Source organism: Dermacentor albipictus, chromosome 4 (assembly GCF_038994185.2).
Source record: "Dermacentor albipictus isolate Rhodes 1998 colony chromosome 4, USDA_Dalb.pri_finalv2, whole genome shotgun sequence".
Taxonomy (NCBI): domain Eukaryota; kingdom Metazoa; phylum Arthropoda; class Arachnida; order Ixodida; family Ixodidae; genus Dermacentor; species Dermacentor albipictus.
In genome coordinates, this window is record NC_091824.1 from 6628993 (window position 1) to 6649302 (window position 20310).

General features: G+C 44.1%; 1 protein-coding gene across 1 annotated transcript in view; it reads right to left on the reverse strand.

The window, feature by feature from the left end:
- LOC139059024 (collagen alpha-1(II) chain-like) overlaps positions 1 to 19720 on the reverse strand; it is a 1291347-nt gene extending 1271627 nt beyond the window's left edge. The window contains exon 1 of the mRNA XM_070536814.1: positions 19565 to 19720. Coding sequence (XP_070392915.1) covers positions 19565 to 19688 — 124 coding nt within the window. The 5' untranslated portion in view covers positions 19689 to 19720. The remainder of the gene's footprint in view (positions 1 to 19564) is intronic.
- Between the last annotated feature and the right edge of the window lie 590 nt (positions 19721 to 20310).

A 20310-nucleotide genomic window follows, 5' to 3' on the forward strand; every position in this document is an offset into this window, starting at 1 on the left:
CTCCTGTAATGTCCAAAAAGGCCACATACAACGGTCTGCTTTCCGCCCTTGATATTTCAATAGACTGAGTAAGAGCAAAAACGCTATCATCCAAACGCCTACTTATTCTGAAGCCATTCTGAAGCTCTCCGAAAATGCCATTATTCTCTGCCCATGCTTGAAGCTTTAATTTGATTGCCTGCATTGCTTGCCTGTATATTACCAATGCAATGGTCAACGCTCTACACGACTGAATTCTGTCTTTCTCTCCCTTACCTTTATAAATTAAATACATTCTACTTTGTAGCCAACTCTCTGGTACTCGTCTATCTTTTAAAGTTTTTTCCACTGCTTTCACCAGAACGTCCTTACTTCTTGGTCCTAGTTCATTTATCAGCCTTACGGGAACCTCGTCTAGCCCAGTGGCTGTGCACTTCGGAATTTTCTCTTCCGCTTCCTTCCAGTTTAAATTTGTCAGCACCAGCTCCTTTTCCACTTGGGTCTCTTTCAAGCTCTTTTTTTCTTCAAATACAACCTCGTCATTACCTTGGGAAGACTTTGCTGTTACTTTTCGGATGTAATTTATTGCCACTTCTCCTTCCAGTCTGTTTTCATCTTCGTCTAGGATATGTTGTATTGTTGTTGACTTCCTGCCTAATAACTTTATGAGGTTCCAAAATATTCTAGGTGCGGCCTTCTTTTTCTCACGTATTTCTGACAACCAACGTACACTTTCAACTTTTTATGTTGCTTGCACCAGTATTTGAGTCGTAAACGTTTTTTCTCAGTATATTTCCTATTTACTGGTTACTTCATCCTGCTGAAACTCCGCCTTCTTCGCCTGCCTGTGCTCTCAAGATGCTTTCTGTCGTTCGGTGATCGCTTCTGGTATCTCCTTGTTCCACCAGCTTTTCGGTTTCCTTGCTCCTTTCCAACGAACATGTTGTTTCTCTTTCCGTATTTCTGTCGTTATTACACTTAGAAGCTCACCATATTCCCACTCTTTACTTGGACATTTGCCAAGTTCTTCCTCAACTCTAGTGACTATGTTTGCTATTTGCTCAGCGTTGAAATTTGGACTGGCCATTTTGACCGACCGCCTGACTGAGTAAACTTTATTGAAACCAGTAACAGGTGGTGGCTGGGGCTACGTCTCACACGTGGGGACGTTGGATGTTGCCTCTTCGCCGCCTCACAGGCTTTCTGGGTCGCCCAGAGTTGGTCGTCAAGGTTGTAGCTACGCAGGGCAGCGTGGCCTCTCAACGAGAGGGTCGTGGCGTTAATGTCGGGGTATTGCTACATACAGTCCGAAAGCATGTGTGGAAGTGCGGCTGGCTTTATCTTGCAGATATGGCTCGTGGGATTGGGGTAAATGTCTGGGTAGATCTTGTTGTAACGTTGTAACGAGGGGTAAGTATTGGTTTGTAGCAGGCGGAAAGCTGTAGCCTGCGCTCGAGATAGTTTTGTGGGCCGGGGAAGGTTCTACGCTATAAGAAAAAGGACTACACAAGATCTTTGTAGCGTGTCAGGCGATCCCTACCAGTGGGGGCAGCCTCCCCGTCTCCCACGCGGTTGACTATGCCTCGCGCTAGGGAGTAGGTAACCTCGTTGAGGTTGGGGAGGGGCAGGTGGAGGGTGCCTCCATGAGCAGGGAACTAAACGAGTGTAATCTGATGGTCGGTTGAGCGGGGTGCTTGTTGCAAGATGCGCAAGGCTTGCTGTGAAATACGACCGTTGTTATAGTTGATAACGGGGGATCGGGAGTCAGAGACGATGGTATGGCATGGTAGGTCTAGTGTGGCTAGCGCGAAGGCCACTTCTTCAGCTTCCTCAGCGTGTGGGGTTACTAGGTTGATAGCATGGCGGAGAGAGCCTTCACGCATGGTGACGGCTGCAAAGCGTGTACCGTGGCGATATTCGGCGGCGTCGACGAACACGTCGAAACATATGTTTTCAACGTGTTCATTCCAGTTGGGGTTACTAGTGATTGTTACGCCAAGATATTTCAGCTTTGTAGAACGCGTAATTACATTATTATTTACAGCGTACGAAAACATCAATGGAGTTTTCTTTTTTGTAACTGTCATGCAAACATATTTACCAAAATTGATATGCATATGCCATATTTCACTCCAGTTATAAATTCGACATAAAGCACCATTTAGTCGTTCTTGACCAGAAACACTCTTAACGCGGCAAAATAAGAGGCAGTCATCGGCAAACAACCGCACTTCAATCATAGGATGTACATCAGCTGCAATATCATTAATACAGTAGGAACAAAAGTGGACCCAAAACGCACCCCTGAGGTACACCTGATGATACAGGAAGGAACGAGGAGCATTTGCCATCTATTTCAACAAACTGTTGTCTGTTGTGTAAGTAAGCCTGAATCCACTTAATAATTTTCGAATTTACATTATACCCATCAAGCTTTTCAATTAGCTTGCTATGGCTAACCCTATCAAATGCCTTTGATAAATCCAGAGCGATGACATCAACTCGTTCGTGACAATTAAGGACTTCTGCAAAACAGCGTATTGTTTGAAATAATTGCATGACAGTTGGCAGACGCCTTCGAAAGCCATGTTGTTTGTTGTAAAAAAAATGTTACAGTTTTCAATATGTTCTAAGATTTTGCAAGCCATACAAGTTATGGAAATCGGGCGGTAATTCCCAAAGTCTAGCCTGTCTGCAGCCTTATAAAGAGGCACAATCCTCGCTAATAACCATTGACTTGGTAATGCATCATTTCTTATTGACAGAGAAAAGATTTTACCCAAGAAGCATGCAATCCATTCACAGTATCACTTTAAATACTCATTCGGTATTTTGTCAGGGCCAGGAGACTTTTTTACGTCCAATTTTAGCAACATGTCCACTATACCTTCTTTAGAGATAAAAATGCTATCATTAGTATGGTCCTCGCATTCTAAATCTATTGCAGTACTCTCATCTTTTCGGCTGAATACAGAACCAAAAAAAGTGTTGAATTCTTGGGCAATAAATTGGGGATAATTGCACACGGTATCATTTACAACTATTCCATTTATTGAAGCCTTTGATCGGGCGACGTATCGCCAAAATTTTTGAGGTTATGTTTTAAGGTAATTAGTGTTGTAGCGAAAAAAAGACGTTTTAGACGCTGTCAATTTCTGGCGAACTTGAGTGCTAAGGGCCGATATTCTGTCGAGATCATTGAGTTTTCTTTGCCGCGCACAACGTAGCTGACCTTTTAAATGTATTAGGTCACGAAAAAACCATGGATTGCTTTATGTAAACGCTTAGCTCTTTTGGGGACAAACAGAAATAATGAACTGGTCACCACCTCTGTAAAATACCTCGATAATACATCTACATCATTTTCTTCGGGCATACCGTGTAAAGCCAATTATAAATAATCTAAGACGGTCGTATCATCAGCTCGGTTAAAATTATAGACATGAGCTATCGGTATTTTATTTAAACATTTTATATCATTAGAGTGGCTACGACCATATTGTGCTCCGAGATTCCTTCCCCCACTTCAATATTATATTCAAAGGTACTCTCTGATAAGAATAAGAGGTCTAAAATGGCGCTGGAATTTCCTTGAATTGGCGTAGCTTTCTCGACCACTTGAACCAAGCCATGCTTCACCATGATTTCCCGCATAAGTTCCGCATGTTGCCTCTCATGTGTCCCAGAGATTCTTGCATCCCAATTTACTCCCGGTAAGTTGAAAACACCCACCAAAATAACTTTACTTCTATCTGTAGTTATTGTTGTTAAATGCTGATCAACCTTCTCGAAGAACTCAATGAGGCTTCCCGGGAGTTTATAAATTACACCGATCACCAACGCAAAATGGTGAAAAAACAACTTACACCATACGCTTTCATGCGCATAACTTGACGGCAGAACTTCATATCTAAGTGATTTTTTTAACTAACTGTGCAACCCCTCCGCCTCTCGACGCCCTATCTGTAGGCAGCACGTTATATGCGCCTGCAAAAACTTCATCGTCCACGATATCCTCATGCAGCCATGTTTCAGTTATTCCTAATAGATGTGGCTAATGTAATAGCGACGCGCATTCACGTTCGTCAACCTTTTTCACAATGCTGCGAGCATTTACGTTTCTCATCCTGAGCTCATGCTCCTTTCCTTGTCGGTCTTGGCCATGGGGGCCGGCTTCGGCGTTACTGCGCATCCTCACACTACAGTTAGACTCGGCGTCCGATGTATAGGGGATGTCGATAATGAAACATGAACAAGCCTTACCTTATATCCTTCATTTTTATCAGTTTTATCCGATTGCCAGAGCAACTTTCTTTTTTGAAGCATTTCGTACGGGTAGTCGTAAGCGATACTTATCTGCGTGACTTTCAGTTTCTTGCAGTTTTTGAAGATAGGTATTTTTTCATTGTAGTCATACAAGCGTAGAATAACGGGTCGATCGGGGTCATCCCTTCTTTTATGAAGTCTGTGACTTCTTTCGACAGACGCCGGTTTGACACCAAGCTGTGTGAAAAATATGTTCTTGATGACCTTATCTTCTAAGTCTTCTCGCGTGTCGTTAACACTTTCCTTTACACCAAACACAATCAGATTGTTACGCCGGGCTCTGTCTTCAATATCTCGTATTTTTGTTGTTGACGCTTAACAGTGCTTTCGAGATTTTTAACGGTAGCCTCAATATTTGCCAACTTCACATCTTGGTCGGCAAATAAATCAAGCTTCCCTTCAATATGCGTCTGACGTGCTAATAGTAGCGTTTGTTCTTGCAAGATTGTTTCATGCAATTCTTTAATAGGAGGACCCGGGTTGCTTTCTGTATCCCCGGCCAAAAGGAGTTCTAGGGGCGACCATAGTGCATGCAAAAGTCAGGGTCAAGGGTAAAATGGAGCAAGACCAAAAACATTAAAAGAAAAGAAACCAAGACGTTTCTGTATCATATCTGGCACAGCGCTGGCTTCGCATCTACCGCACGTGTAACGCGACCTATATCGGTATCTCATATGACACATGGTGGTGAGGAACCACATCCTCTCCCAGTTAGTGTATAGATACACGGCTGTTGAATAAATGGGGACGCTTTCCGCTCTCCTTGCTTGGAGCCTCTGGTCATGTCTCGCCTGCGGCACCGCACGATACATGGTGTCGGAAATGGGATCAACGCCGACGCCCAATGTTGGTGGAACGAAGGTTATACTACAAGACCAGTCCCATGGAATTCCTGAAGCCACCAGGCCCGCTGAGCTCGGCTGGTTAAATTGCCAATAACTGACAAGCATTCAAGCAAAAATTCGAATTTTTTTTCGCCGCATCAGAACAGCCAACCGGCAAGCCTCGAACGGAATCATGCAAGACAGCACTTCTGCTGAGCGTTGCAGGCGAGGAAGCCATAGAGATCTTCAACACGTTCAGCTTTGGCGAAGATGAAAACAGGAATGACTACGCCACTGTGATTGCGAAGTTCGATGCATATTGTGCGGCTCTGCAGAACGAAGTCCATGAGCGCTACGTTTTCCTTTCGCGAGTACAGGCCCCAGTGGAGAGTTTCAAACCTTTTTTGCGAGACTTAAAGAACCAAGCATCAGCATGCAACTTTGGCTCCCAAATGGACACAATGATTAGGGACCAAATTATTTAAGGAACTAACGACGAGAAACTTCGAGAAAGGTTCTTGCGGGACACTACGCTGAATTTACTGAAGGCTGAGCAGGTTGCTAAAGCAGCTGAAGTGACAGCAGCGCAACAAGAACTTGGGCACGGGACGGAAGCCGCATTGACGTGATGCGTAAGGAACACCCAAGTAAACAGAGTTGCCCAGACATTACATGTGTCCTAAGTGAGCACGTATGCACCCGCCACGAAGGTTTCCTGCATTCGGGAAAACATGTCGCAAATGTCAACGCCCTAATCATTTTGCTATCTGCTGCAGGTGATCTGCCGATATTGGCGAACTTCAGGCCGGTGAAGATATTTTTGACAATCTGGACGTGTCAAGCTCCGCAGCAAGCCAGCACGACTGGACAGTTGTCGCCCAAATCAAGAACGTACCACTTGAATTCAAGGTCGATACAGGAGCGCAAGCAAGTCTACTACCTTTCGTATGCTACCGTAAAATTCGCCCGAAGCTGCCCGTGAAACCGAGCAGCGCGGCGTTAAGTTCGTGTGGCGGAGGGGTTATCAAGCATGATGGCGTCATTAGTACAGAATTAGCACTAGGTGGTCGTTGCGCCGTCCTCGACTACTTCGTAACGTCCAAGGAGCATCAGGCCATCCTGGGCTTACAGGCTAGCGAAAATCTTGGACTTGTGTCACGCATACACGCAGTATCTCGAAACAGTTCTGAGGAAGACGCAATGAAATTTCGCCACTTGTTCACAGGAACCGGGTGCGTGGAAATGGTCTATCGAATGGTTCTACGTGACGACGCCACGCCAATCGTCCAAGCAGCCCGACAAGTACCGCTGGCTCTACAGGAACCCTTGTGAGAAGAACTGGGATGCATGCAGCGCGCAGGCATCATAACCAAAGTCACCGAGCCCACAGATTGGGTAAGCCCATTGGTCATTTTTAGAAAGACGGAAAAATTCGAATATGTATCCATCCCAGGAGGATTAACCAATGCATCAAGAGAACATTACACAATGCCGCGAAGGGAAGACATAGAGGCAGAGTTAGCGGGCGCTACAGTTTTCTTGACTCGAACGCTGGTTTTCACCAAATTCCGTTGGACAACGAAACCTCCCGAATTTGCACCTTTGCAACGCCATTTGGGCGCTACAGATTTCTACGCATACTGTTTATTATAGCCTCGGCGCCTGAGGTATTTCAGAAAACGCTAAATGAAATTGTTGAAGGCCTTCCTGGGGCCACAGTATACGTTGATGATGTACTGGTGTGGGGCTCGTCGAGGCAAGAGCATGACAGGCGCCTGCAGTCGGTGTTAAGTAGCAGAACGCGGCGGCCTCACATTTAATCCGAACAAGTGTTCCATTGGTGTCGGAAAAATCGAGTTTCTTGGTGACGTCACTGACCAGGAAGGCATCAAATCAAGCACGTCATTGACAAAATCAATGATGCCAACTCCACCGCCGACCGACAAGCTCGCAGTACAAAGGATGCCAGGAACCGTGAATTATTTCCGCGAGTTTATGCCGTCACTGGCCCAAAGGCGACGCTCCTCAGAAATCTTATAAAGCAGAATACTGCGTTTGACTGGACGCCTAATCACGCTGAAGAGTGGAGGCAGCTTTGCGAAAGCTTTAGTAGAGCACATTTACTAGCCGTGTTCGATCGAACAAAAGCAACAAATGTGTCATGTGATGCATAGCAAAATGGTATCGGCGCAGCGCTTTTCCAGTGCTACAAAGACACATGGAAGCCAGTCGCGTATGCCTCGCGAGCACCAAAGAGTGCGAACAACGTTACTCCCAAATTGGACAGGAGGCGATGGCGGTGGCATATGGGTGCGAGGAGTTTAACCATTTTGCCTATGGTCGGTCGTTTATTCTTGAAACTGATCACCATGCCTTCGTCGCCATCTCGTAGAAGGTCATTGGAGACATGCCCAAGACGTTGCAGCGGTTTTTCCTGCGCTTTCTTCGTTATGGCGTAAAACTTCACACCAGGAAAGCAACTGCTTCTCGACGACATGCTGTCACGTGCAACGACGGAAAACGACGTCATCAAAGACGACACTGAAGTGCACGCAGTAAGTGCCTCTTCAATTGTCACCGATAAGCCCTGGAAGAGGTTGGCTACGGAAACTACCCAGGATGAAGAATTAAAGCAAGTTCTTGTGGACTTGGCGGTAGAAAAAGCACTCCAAGGTCAGTGGAAATCTTTTGAAGGACAGCTTTCTCACGTGAATGGAGTCCTCTTAAAAGGGCGCAAAGTTGTAATTCCGGCAACGATGAGGAAAGAAACTTTCGAACGCATTCATCAAGGCCATCTGCGCATCAATAAATGCAAATCACGGGCCAGGCATCTCCTCTTCCGGCTAGGAATAAACCGTGACAAAGAAACTTTCGCAAAGTCGTGTTCTGCATGCAAAACGTACGCGTGCCGACAGCCCCAAGAGCCGTTAAAGTTACGCCCAGTACTTGACAAAACGTGGCATCGTGTCGGCATCAATATTTTTGAACATGGTGGACGATCATACCTGTGCGTCTACGACGCATCATCAAACTGTCTTGAATGAGAGCTGCTAATAGATACTACCGCGAAGACAGTCATTGAAAGAAAAAGTGCGATTTTTGCTAGATACGGCTTACCAGTTGATGTTTGTTCGGATAATGGCCCGCAATTTTCTAGCCATGCTTTTGCTGCATTTGGCCGAAGGTGCGACTTCAACCACAACCCTTCCAGCCCTCAGTACCCCAGTCCAACGGTCTGGCGGAAAAGGGCGTGCAAGTAGTTAAACGGATTTTAAAGAAAAGCAATCGAATTAATCACGATTTTTGGCTTCCTCTACCTAATACATTGACTAAAGACTTAAGACTAAATACATTGTGTTCTCTAGTCCATATAAAAATTCATATAGCTTAAATGAGTTACGAATAGGCGCAAACCCCCTCGAACGAGTCGATCAACAGGTATATCTTGGTATAACCCTAGATTCAGCTTTCAATTTTTATCCTCACATAATTCGAGTAAGCAGTAAATTGAGACGGGCTTGCTTTATCCTAATAAAAGCTAGAAAGTTCTTCCCGCTTCGCACATTAAAAATTTTGTATTATTGCCTTTTTCAAAACAAAATGACCTACTGCGTGGAGTCCTGGGGACTTACGTATAACACGTACTTAAATCAAATAGTAATTTTACAAAAAAGAGCACTACGAATAATAACACATGGTAAACACACAGATAGATCCGCTCCGCTATTTCGTCACTTAGACATTACACCGTTCTTTGCTATGCGGGATTTCAAACTAGCTTGTGTGGTTATACATATACTAAACCATAACATCCCACTATCATCATCTGTTTTTGTATATCCATCCCGTCCAACTAGAAATTTTTTCAGTTGTCGATTTAACCTTCCAGCTGTTAATAATGTGTATGGTAAAAGAACTATCGCCTATGCCACTGCTAAAATTTGGAACCAGCTGTCTGCTAACTTAAAAGTAGGTCAATTCTCAATCGCCGATATAAAAAAATTTTTCCGAAGCCAGCAATATTCGACTCCTCTATAAGTCTGTGTTTTCTCTTTGATGCATTCTTCCTTTTATTTTTTATTATTATTTTTTACTTTTTTGTTTTTTATGTTGTCCTCCGAACTATTGTATAATTTCTTGAGCATTTCGCCTGCCTTTGTGTATAACTGTTGTATAACTGCTGTTACGTGAATCCTGTGTAAAATACTGAGTTGTCTCGCAATGATTATTTTTTCGCACTTCCTGCATGGGCCCAAGTCTAGCCGAGAAGGCTAAGGGCCCAGATGATTCACATGTATTTTTGATTAGCCGTTTGAATAAACTGATTTTGTGATTCTGATTCTGATACTTGCCTACAGATCTACTCCATTGGAATCCGGACCATCATCTGGCGAAGTACTTCAAGGAAGACGACTACGGACAACGTTGACTGACGTATGGCCATGCCCAAGTCGCAGCGTACAGAAGCATCGTCAGAGCAACCATTGCAGCCGACAACTACCACCGCTCAACCCTCGAGACACGGTACGCATAAAAGAAGGGGCTTGGGCAACCAAAGGACAAGTCTTTCAAGCTACGGCATATCCCCGGTCGTATATTATTATGTGAAGCATATTACGAGAGCTCAACCGAGCTCCTCAGGCGCGGCGGTGTCGCCTTCAATGACCTTTGACCCCATGCCATACCACGTGATACCGTGACGTCACGACAGAGGAGAAACGGGGCTCCAACTCGCGCCGTCGCGCGCGGCGTCGCGGCGGTATATAAGCAGCTGCGCTTGTTTCTAGGTGGCTTTGGCTCAACTCTTGCAAGATGGGCTGGGTGGGAATCGAACCAGGGTCACCGGAGTGTGAGACGGAGACGCTACCACTGAGCCACGAGTACGATGCTTCGAAGCGGTACAAAAGCGCCTCTAGTGAATGCGGTGTTGCCTTAGAAACGAGCTGTTTCGCACATTTCGTTGCCGCGCCGAACGCTGCGTTGCTCGACGCTCACCGCGTCCAATGCGGGGCGCGTAGTCGCTGCGCCGTAGCCCATTGTCTTACATCCCTCTGCGGGTCGACGGGAACGCTGTCGCGTTCCACTCTTGAAGGCGAAGCAGAGTAACGCATGAGTTGTTTCTTCGTCTAGCCGAACCAAATATAGCCAAGCAACAGCAGTTCACTAGGCTAAACAGCGGTTCAACAACTAAAATAAAGGCTAGTATGCTTCGCATCCTGCGCTTAACCTTAGCTAAGCCACAGCCATTTTTAATTACTGAAGACGCCACATTCCTGCGGCGCAATCGGCGACATCTGCTTCCTACAAGAAAAGCTTTTTGACAGAGAGGCCTTTGTGACTCCGAGGAGGACCTCCGCCAAGGAGCTGACGAAAGACCTTCAGCATAGAGCAGCAACGATGCCGCAGAGTCACCGGCCACAACTGGCAACATTCCCGCCTCATCCAACGCTCCTGCAGGCTTGCAGCAGAACCAAGAACCTGCGATCAGAAGGTGACCCCGAGAACGAAGGCCCCCGCAGAGGCTTACTTATAATCGAAGCTTTGTGCAAGTTCTCTAAATTGCGTTATAAATGTTCGTTTCTACTAACGTTCTTTCCTGTGTTTTTTCTCCTCCTTTGAAAGAAAAGGGGATGTATCTGGCGCAGCCCTGGCTTCGCATCTACGGCACGTTTGACATGACCGATTCCGGTACCGCATATGACACGTGGTGAGAGAACGCACCCTCTCCCACTTAGTTTATATATGCATGGCTGTTGAGTAAACGGAGACGCTTTCCGCTCTCCTTGCTTGGAGCGTCTGGTCATGTCTTGCCTGCGGCACTGCACGATGCAGTTTCCGCTCCCATATGGGGGCCTTGTTCACAATGAAAGTAAACGAAAGGGGGGTGTGTTTTTGGCCGGTGTCCATTTTCTCTTGACTATGAACAATCCCGCCAGACTAGTTTTCGTTGAACTCTTGATAACAACACAACTAGATCAGTGGTGCTACATTGCGCAATAACTAGCTTGCAAATAAAAGATGAATGTGGATGGGTGGTCACAATCGAAAGAAAATGTCATGGTATAGAGTGCGGGTGTAATGGGTGCGGTGGGCTTGTCCGAAGTTCAATGATACCATAGAAGGCGCACATATTTTCAAGGCGCATGGATTTCTGAGATCCTACCCTCCTAGACATGTACGAAGGGTATAGCTCCTACATTGTGCAAATGACACAACTTAATACAACAGGTAAATAGCAGGAATGCGCAGAATTAAATTGACAACGTACTGCTTCTGGAAAGAAGAACCGCCACTCAAGGGGGTAAGCATATCAGTACAGCCCTGCTGTCTCAGTCTTTCTCTGATGCAGTGTTCCTGAAACAAAAAACTTCGGCAGAGCCACTTTAGGCTCCTTAGGTGCGGAAATGCAAAACATTCTACCGTTTCTAGACTTCGGAACGTTACGGAAGTGCTCATTTTAAACATTCATGACGTGGCACCACCTCCTCCTCATTCGCTGCACCGCTGCGTGCCCAATCAAGCATGCATTAGGCCACATCTTCGGTCAGGCAGAACCGTGGAGCAGCCGAGGCGTCGGGGAAGCATGCTTTGCACCCCGGATGCCTAGGTTCTATTCCCCCACAGACCCCAAGTACAAAGTTTTCTTTTCGAAGCCATTAATTTACTTTGTTTAGCGGAACCACGTGTTAGAACTTTGACGCCTATCTGAGCATTTTCGACGTGCTTTTGCTCATCGCCATCGGCAATGTTTGACGCCATCTTTCCGTCGCGTCAACTATACGACAGATTTTTGCGTAATGGGGCAAGTGAAACTTCCGTACTAAAACACACATATGTTACTGCATTATTAGCATTTCTTTACAGAAATTGAGAAACACCAGCTTTTTTTGCTTTTTTTCGGTACAGCTCAGGCGTTCACTTTCAACCCTACTAGGTGGTCACTGCCACATTGGATCCAGATGGCAGAGAGAGATTTTAGTAATAACAAGAAAACAGAGTGGTCAACGTCAGCTGATGCACTCTAGTCTGTTACCCTGCACTGTTGAAAACGGGGATGGTGTTAAAGCATCAGGATGCATGATGGTGAAAAGTGGCCATAGAAGAGCCACTCGTCTAGTTTCACGTCATGCAGGAACTTCAAAAGCGTTTGTTGTTCGCATTCAAGTAGCAGTCTTAGGCCTTGGGCCAAGAAAAGAATCCTCCGACACTGATTGCCACGAAACGCCGCATAGGGAATTATCCAGCGTTTGTCGCTCCTCCACATATGGTGGGCATTCACATATGTTTTTCAGTGTTTCAGAAATCTGACAGAAAAAAATTTTAACAGGCCAGCCAAGTTGATATTATTGGTATGGCGGGCAAAACAGAGTGTTGAACCGAAACTTTCGTTGTTCTGGTTTTCGTTCCGGCTTCAGCAAAAAAAATCTTTCAGTTCCTATTCAACTACGCAGCAAAAAACGGACGGTTTGAACAAATTCTAACGGATTCCGGTCCATTTGTATAACCGAAAAATATTGTTAAAAAAAGAGTACATTTATTTTGTACAAAAGATTGACGCTGCTGCTAAGATGCACGAAAACACGACTTGTGTTGGTCTTGATGAAGGCTTGCCTTGGAGCTAGTTGGAATATCAGATTATAGTAGCAGTTCTGTTTCACAATCTCTACAGTATTTACAGCTTTATTGAAGCGGTTCATTAAATGCTAGATTTGTAAACGTGACTCGAAATTGATCTCCTTTCAAGTCGACAGAGCAGTATCATGGAGTCTAAGGCACTGTGCATTGATTGTAGAAAGCAGGATGGCGATGCAGGTGTATGGGCCCATAATTACAACACATCTTGAAATACATGTAATATTTATATCCCGATTTTTCATTAGCACTTACCAAATTAGTTTTATGGAAATTAGAGTATCCGGTAAATATACGCGCTACTTTATTAAGAAGACTACGTACTTGGGACGCACCGGTCAGCCTAAATTAGCTGACCTTGATGAAGACAAGTCGGTTTGCTTTTTTGTTCCTCATTACTGCTCATCGTTATATGAACATGCGGCTTGTTGTAATTTATTGCTTTATTGCGACAAACATATGTAAGCTGCTAAAGTGGAAGCTTGGGCGAGTTGGTATGCCATATGAATACAACAAACCCCGGCCCTCAGTCCCCAGCAGCCGCGAAGCAACTGACCATGGCGGTGGTCAAATCTGTGACGCTGCAGAGGGTGCTAAGAATACCTGGCTCCGGACAGGCCGCCATTGGAATCTGAACCTGGCAACGTTTAACGTTAGAACGTTATCTTGTGAGGCGAGTCTAGCAGTGTTATTGGAGGAATTAGAGGGTAGTAAATGGGATATAATAGGGCTGAGTCAGGTTAGGAGGATAAAAGAAGCATATACAGTGCTAAAAAGCGGGCACGTACTGTGCTACCGCGGCTTAGCGGAGAGACGAGAACTAGGAGTCGGATTCCTGATTAATAAGGAAATAGCTGGTAACATACAGGAATTCTATAGCATTAACGAGAGGGTGGCAGGTCTTGTAAAACTTAATAAGAGGTACAAATTGAAGGTGGTACAAGTCTATGCACCTACATGCAGTCATGATGACCAGGAAGTCGAAAGCTTTTATGAAGACGTGGAATCGGCGGTGGATAAAGTCAAAACAAAATACACTATACTGACGGGCGACTTCAATGCCAGGGTAGGCAAGAAGCAGGCTGGAGACAAGTCAGTGGGGGAATATGACATAGGCTCTAGGAATAGCAGAGGAGAATTATTAGTAGAGTTTGCAGAACAGAATAATATGCGGATAATGAATACTTTTTTCCGCAAGTGGGTTAGCCGAAAATGGACGTGGAAGAGCCCGAATGGTGAGACTAGAAATGAAATCGACTTCATACTCTGCGCGAACCCTGGCATCATACAAGATGTAGACGTGCTCGGCAAGGTACGCTGCAGTGACCATAGGATGGTAAGAACTCCAATTAGCCTAGACTTGAGGAGGGAACGCAAGAAAGTGGTACACAAGAAGCCAATCAATGAGTTAGCGGTAAGAGGGAAAATGGAGGAATTGCGGATCAAGCTACAGAACAGGTATTCGGCTTTAATTCAGGAAGAGGACCTTAGTGTTGAAGCAATGAACGATAATCTCATGGGCATCATTAAGGAGTGCGCAATAGAAGTTGGTGGTAACGCCATTAGACAGGAAACCAGTAAGCGATCGCAGGAGAAAAAGGTCTGATCAAGAAACGCCAATGTATGAAAGCCTCTAACCCTACAGGTAGAATAGAATTGGCAGAACTTTCTAAGTTAATCAACAAGCGTAATACAGCGGACATCAGGAACTATAATAGGGATTTAATTGAACAGGCTCTCAGGAACGGAGGAAGCCTAAAAGCAGTGAAGAAGAAATTACGAATAGGCAAGAATCAGATGTGTCCGTTAAGAGACAAAGCCGGCAATATCGTTACTAACATGGATGAGATAGTTCAAGTGGCTGAGGAGTTCTATAGAGATTTATACAGTACCAGTGGCACCGACGACGACAGTGGAAGAGAGAATAGCTTAGAGGAATTCGAAATCCCACAGGTAACGCCAGAAGAAGTAAATAAAGCCTTAGGACCGTAGGAAGTAAATAGCCTTAGGACTTAGTAAGTAAATAAAGCCTTAGGAATAAAGCCGTAACAATATCTGCTTTCATCTGCTTTCAGATATCTGATAAGGACTACCCCATACAGTTCGAAAACTACAGGCATCACATACTAAACCGTACCTACGCCAGAGGTGGTGGTCTAGCAGCATATGTACGAAATAATCTAAACTCAGAGAAAATTGCAGATTTCGCCCTAATTTATCGCAACGTTGAATGCCTCACTATTCGTCTTCAAGCAGGAACATTTTCAGTAGTCTACAGACCACCCTGTGGGAACAAAAAAAAATTATTTTCCTTTGTGGATAAGCTGCTAGCTTATCTTAGCGGCACCGCCCAAATGTTTGTCATACTAGGTGATACGAACATAGATATGATGGCTGAAAATACAATAACACGAGAATATAATCAGCTGCTTTACTCTTACGCATGCTCGAATATTATAACCTTGCCAACACGAGTTACAGCACACAGCCAAACCTTATTAGATGTCTGTATCACTAATGTACATGATTCCACTGTGACTCCTGGTGTCATGTCCTCTGATATAAGCGATCATCTTCCAATTTATTGTTTGCTGCCTTGTTCGCAGAAATACAAGCCTAATGCGCCTGTATATTCCTACCGCCTCATTGATACAACGACGCTAGCCTATTTTCGCTTATTCGGGAAAAAAACTGGGAATCTGAGCTAACTGAAAGTGACCCAAATAAGGCATACAATTCATTTTTCGATAAACTAATCACTTGCTACGACATAGCCTTCCCACAACATAGGGCTACAAAACGACACAAAAAAATTAGAAAGCCGTGGATAGATGTAGTGCTTTTTACGAAAATCAAAAACAAAAATAAAATGTACCATACATTCCTTAGAACTAGAGACATGAATGAATTAGCCAAATTTAAGGAGTACCGTAACCAAGTAAATTCAGAATTAAAAAAGGCAAAATAAAAATATTATGGGAAGGTGTTCTCGCGCATATATACGAATCCAAGAAAAGTTTGGCTGGAAATTAAGAAAATATCTGGAGGAAAGGCTAGCCCTCAAGACCTACAAATAGCTTCGGTTAACGGCACTCTTTCGGGTGAAGAAGCCGTCTCTATCCTAAACACGCACTTTGTTCAATGCTGCAGCAACATTTGTGCAGCAGATCCAGAAGAGATAGGGCATACTGGGAAACCGTCTCTACAAAATTCTTTAATGCTATTTCCGGTGACACCAACCGATAGTAGAGAGCGTGATCAAAAACTTTAAGTCAAACAGTGCTGCAGGTTTCGACGGTATCATGGCATCTCCTATAAAATATGTGTGTGACATCATCTCTAATGTATTAGCTCATATTATTAATAAAATGTTTGAGTCCGGAATTTTCCCCAGCAAACTTAAAATAGCCAGAGTCTGCCCGGTTCATAAAGGCGGTGCTGATCATAGTGTAAACAACTTCCGACCCATATCTATACTACCTCTTTGTTCAAAACTTTTTGAAACTGTTCCAAACACTCGACTAGAAGGTTTCTTAAGGAAATATTCTATTATTAGTACGGCGCAGTACGGATTCCAAAAAAATAAATCATGTGAGGATGCGCTCTTAAATATAAACCATCAAATACGGCAAAATATAGAAAACCGTTTATACACGGTAGGCTTATCTCTGGACCTACGTAAGGCTTTTGACAGCGTAAATCAAGGTATATTTCTGTACAAACTTTATGACTACGGTATACGTGGTACAGCATTAGAGTTAATGAGAAGTTACTTAACGGATCGTTACCAGTTTGTTTCATATAATCAGGCCACTTCCTCACTTCTCAAAATACAGAATGGCGTGCCACAGGGATCCATACTTGGTTCTATGTTATTTAACCTATGTATCAATGACCTTCCTAATATTTCTTCCTCACCTAGTATCATCATGTACGCAGACGATACTAATCTTTTCTTTGCAAATTCTTCCTTGCAATGCACACAAAAAGAAATAAATTGTTATTTAAATTTATTATCTGAATGGCTGTACATCAACAAACTACAATTGAATATCAACAAAACGAAATACATAATATTTAGACCGATAAACAAGCCATTGCCTGTTAATATAACTGTTCTATTTCAAGCAAAGAGGCTAGAACAAGTAACAACGCAAAAGTTTTTGGGGGTATGGTTCCAAGAAAACCTCTCCTGGGACAATCATGTCAATAAGCTTTGCAATGATCTTAGCAAAGTAGTAGGCTGTATGTATAAAATAGGTGATTTAATACCTTTATGGCTAAAGAAAGCAATATACTACGCCCTTTTTTACTCGAAGCTAACTTATTGTGTCTTCATCTGGGGAACAACTACAACAAAAAACTATGATAAGTTATTAAGCTTGCAAAAACGAGTAGTCCGAATTTTTGAAAATTACCATGGTAGGCAGCGTGACTTACCCACACACAATCTCTTCGACAAACTTTTATTGATCCGAGCCAATCAAGTATTTTATTATAGATTACTCTGACATATAAAAAAACACAGGCTCCATGTTGTCAGCATACCCACTTCTTTTCGATACCCATTACGTTATCAAATCAAGAAAATACCATTCACGCGTACTAACTACGGCCGTCAGGATATAAACTATCAAATACTTAGACTACTAAACATTGTTGAGCAAAAAATTGATTTCTGTGCGCCTAATTTTAAGCAATGTATAAAAAACCTACTCATACACTATCAAATTATTTACACATAAATTGCTCTCGCACTAAATTTTTTCTATATATGTATACCTTAATCTGCGCGGTAATATGATTGCACAAACAAAAACTGAAGCATAAATGTCTTTCACACATAGTCATTGTATAATGTACACATTATCTTGTTTATTTTTCTTTTGTACATCGTACTTGCTTGTTTCCTGTTATATTTGCTTTTCTTTTCGTACATCGGATCATCATGTAAGCCGAACGCACTTAGGAGCAAGAGCCCCTGTCAGGCCAAATGGCCTTTAGCTCTTGTTTCCTCTTTCTGTAATGAAGAAAGGAAATAAACTTCAAACTTCAAACTTCACTACTGTGCCTGTAGATACATTGTGACATATAAGCTAGGGCTGTAAGCCGCGCGTATCATAGAAAATTCAATATTATCAGAAAACCCGTTGAATATTGTGCTTTCTTTCACTAGCACATTTATGTTATGTAGAGATTCCTATGAGTCGATCCTCTATATGAAACGTTCAGATATAGATTGATTGTTTCATTAGGGAAAACGTGGGTATTGAATAGCATTATTTGTTAGTGAACATTCACTTCTGCAAAAGACGATTTAATTGGTGGAACAGCACCGAAAGATCTAAAAAAGAACGAAGTCCCTTCGCAAGGGCCCTGACTGCGTGTCATATGATAATCCCACCGTTAGTTTTAGAACTGATATGAAATTACTAGAAAGAATACGGTCATGAAGCATGTATGAAAGAAAAGGCGCAACGAAACGCGGCACTTAAAAACTTACTGCCAGGTGATCCGGGTATACTTTGCAGAAATCCGGATCAGTGTCCAAAGCTTGCTTAAGGAGATTGATGACTGGCACGGCTCTGACACCTTTGAGGCTGACACTCTATTCCAAAGAGAAGTGTTCTTGTAATAGTGCACCAGACGCTGTTTGTGGTGCACCAGTCGGAAGTGAGTCGACTTCATCCATTTCGTACAGGAGTACACACATTATATACCCAGCACTCAGGCAGGATTATACGAAAGCTACGAGCAGCCCTCCATGCCGGAAGCTTCAAGAAATGAAGAGAGGGGAAGCCACAGCACAGAATACTGGACACACGGAAAATATTTCTGCAAGACGTCTTCGTTCAGGCATCTTAACGGGCTTTATCCTAGTTTAACTTTTCTCGCCCATCCCTTAAAAGTCATGGTATGGACGCACGGGTCGGAAAAGATATGTTAATCATTTTGCGTCTATTGCAAATTACGTATGATTGCTCTAACAAACGACCACCCAGCTAAGAACCGCTTCCTCATTTCAATGATTATACTTGCGTCTCCGAGCATCGGGGAATTCATTGATGTGCGCCAATATCATACGCCTGCGAATGTAATATTAACATGTCTCCTTCTCGACAAGGCACGTTGAGATTGTACTAATGGTGCTGCTTGTTCGAAAATCACGGGAATATGGTGTGTCTTTATGAATCCGGTAGCATAAGCCAGCCAGAAGTACACGCAGTGGACGGATGAAAAACTTAAGACATGGTGACCAGCCTAAACCAAAAACCAGCCTTTTTTTCCCATTTTACTTAAGAGTGGAAAAAATCTTACCGTGTGGTTCAGGTTCAAGAAAAATATAACGCTTGTTTGTTTCGTTTTGCGGTTTTTGGTTCTGCTGTAGGCGGATACCCTGCTGCGAAATTGATAATACCTGCGTGATGTCTGGTTTACTGAAAGTAACTTGGTAACATCTGTTGCAGGCGTTTAATTTCGTCTAATATCTTTTATGTCCCCCTGAATGCGTTTCTCTCTCTTTTTTTAGCAGAAAGGTTTCTGGGACTGAAAGCAATTCTGGAGATAAATAGACGCCATCACGGTAAGCCTGGTGTCGACAGCCACTGAAATTGCATTGCAACATAAATGGTGCGGTGTAGCTCAGTGACCTTTGTAAACGGTGGCGAAAGCAACGAAATAACGCGGCGCTGTAATTGGAGGGAACAGCAGGTACGCATGGTAAATATAGACGCGCTTGGTTAGGTATGGGGACCGGTCATGCAAATCTCAGCTAAGTAAGACCGAAGAAGAGGAGCACCCACCGTCGTCCGTCTGGTTGTTCTCGATGACGTAGTCATAGTCGACCTGGGGCTTGGCCGCGGCGTCCGCCGTGCCGGCCACGACGCACAACAGCAGCCCGAGCGGCGTGAGCCCGGCGGTGGCCATGTCGTAGTCGGCGAGATGGCGGCGCACCAGCCGCGGACCGCCGCTTTTGAAGCAGCTCCCGGAGGGAAAGCGCGCGGCCCTCTCTCGCTCTCTCGGAGCCGACCTACGAATGAAAATATTTGACTCCCGCTCACGATTGGCCTGCTTCAATAGCGCAGGGAGTACGGCGGTGCATCTTTCTTAAAAGAATTCACTCGATTGGCAGCTCGTCTTGTACGCAGAGCGAAAACAGCTAAGGAAGGTGCAGGAAGGATTGACGGTTGGCGACGCCACCTGCGATTTCCCACAGGCTGCAGATACCGGTGGCATTAGCCACCACCTCGTTATTTCTCGATGAAGAAGCATTTAAATCGGTGATGACGACAGCAGATACTCAACGCTGTGTGTTATCAGAACCATTTATGCGACGAGACAGTATCTACGCAAGAACACTCTTATTCCATGAATTGTAGCTGTCGTAGGCCGCAGTGATTGGCTCTCTTAACGCTTTCCCTGCAGCGGGAATTTTTCGTCATGCACTGCAATTTTTTTCGTGATTGCGGCATGCACAAAAAGTGCTCAAAAAAACTCAAAAGTAACACAAAAAAATAAACAAAGCGACGCTGAGCTTCAAATTGCTACA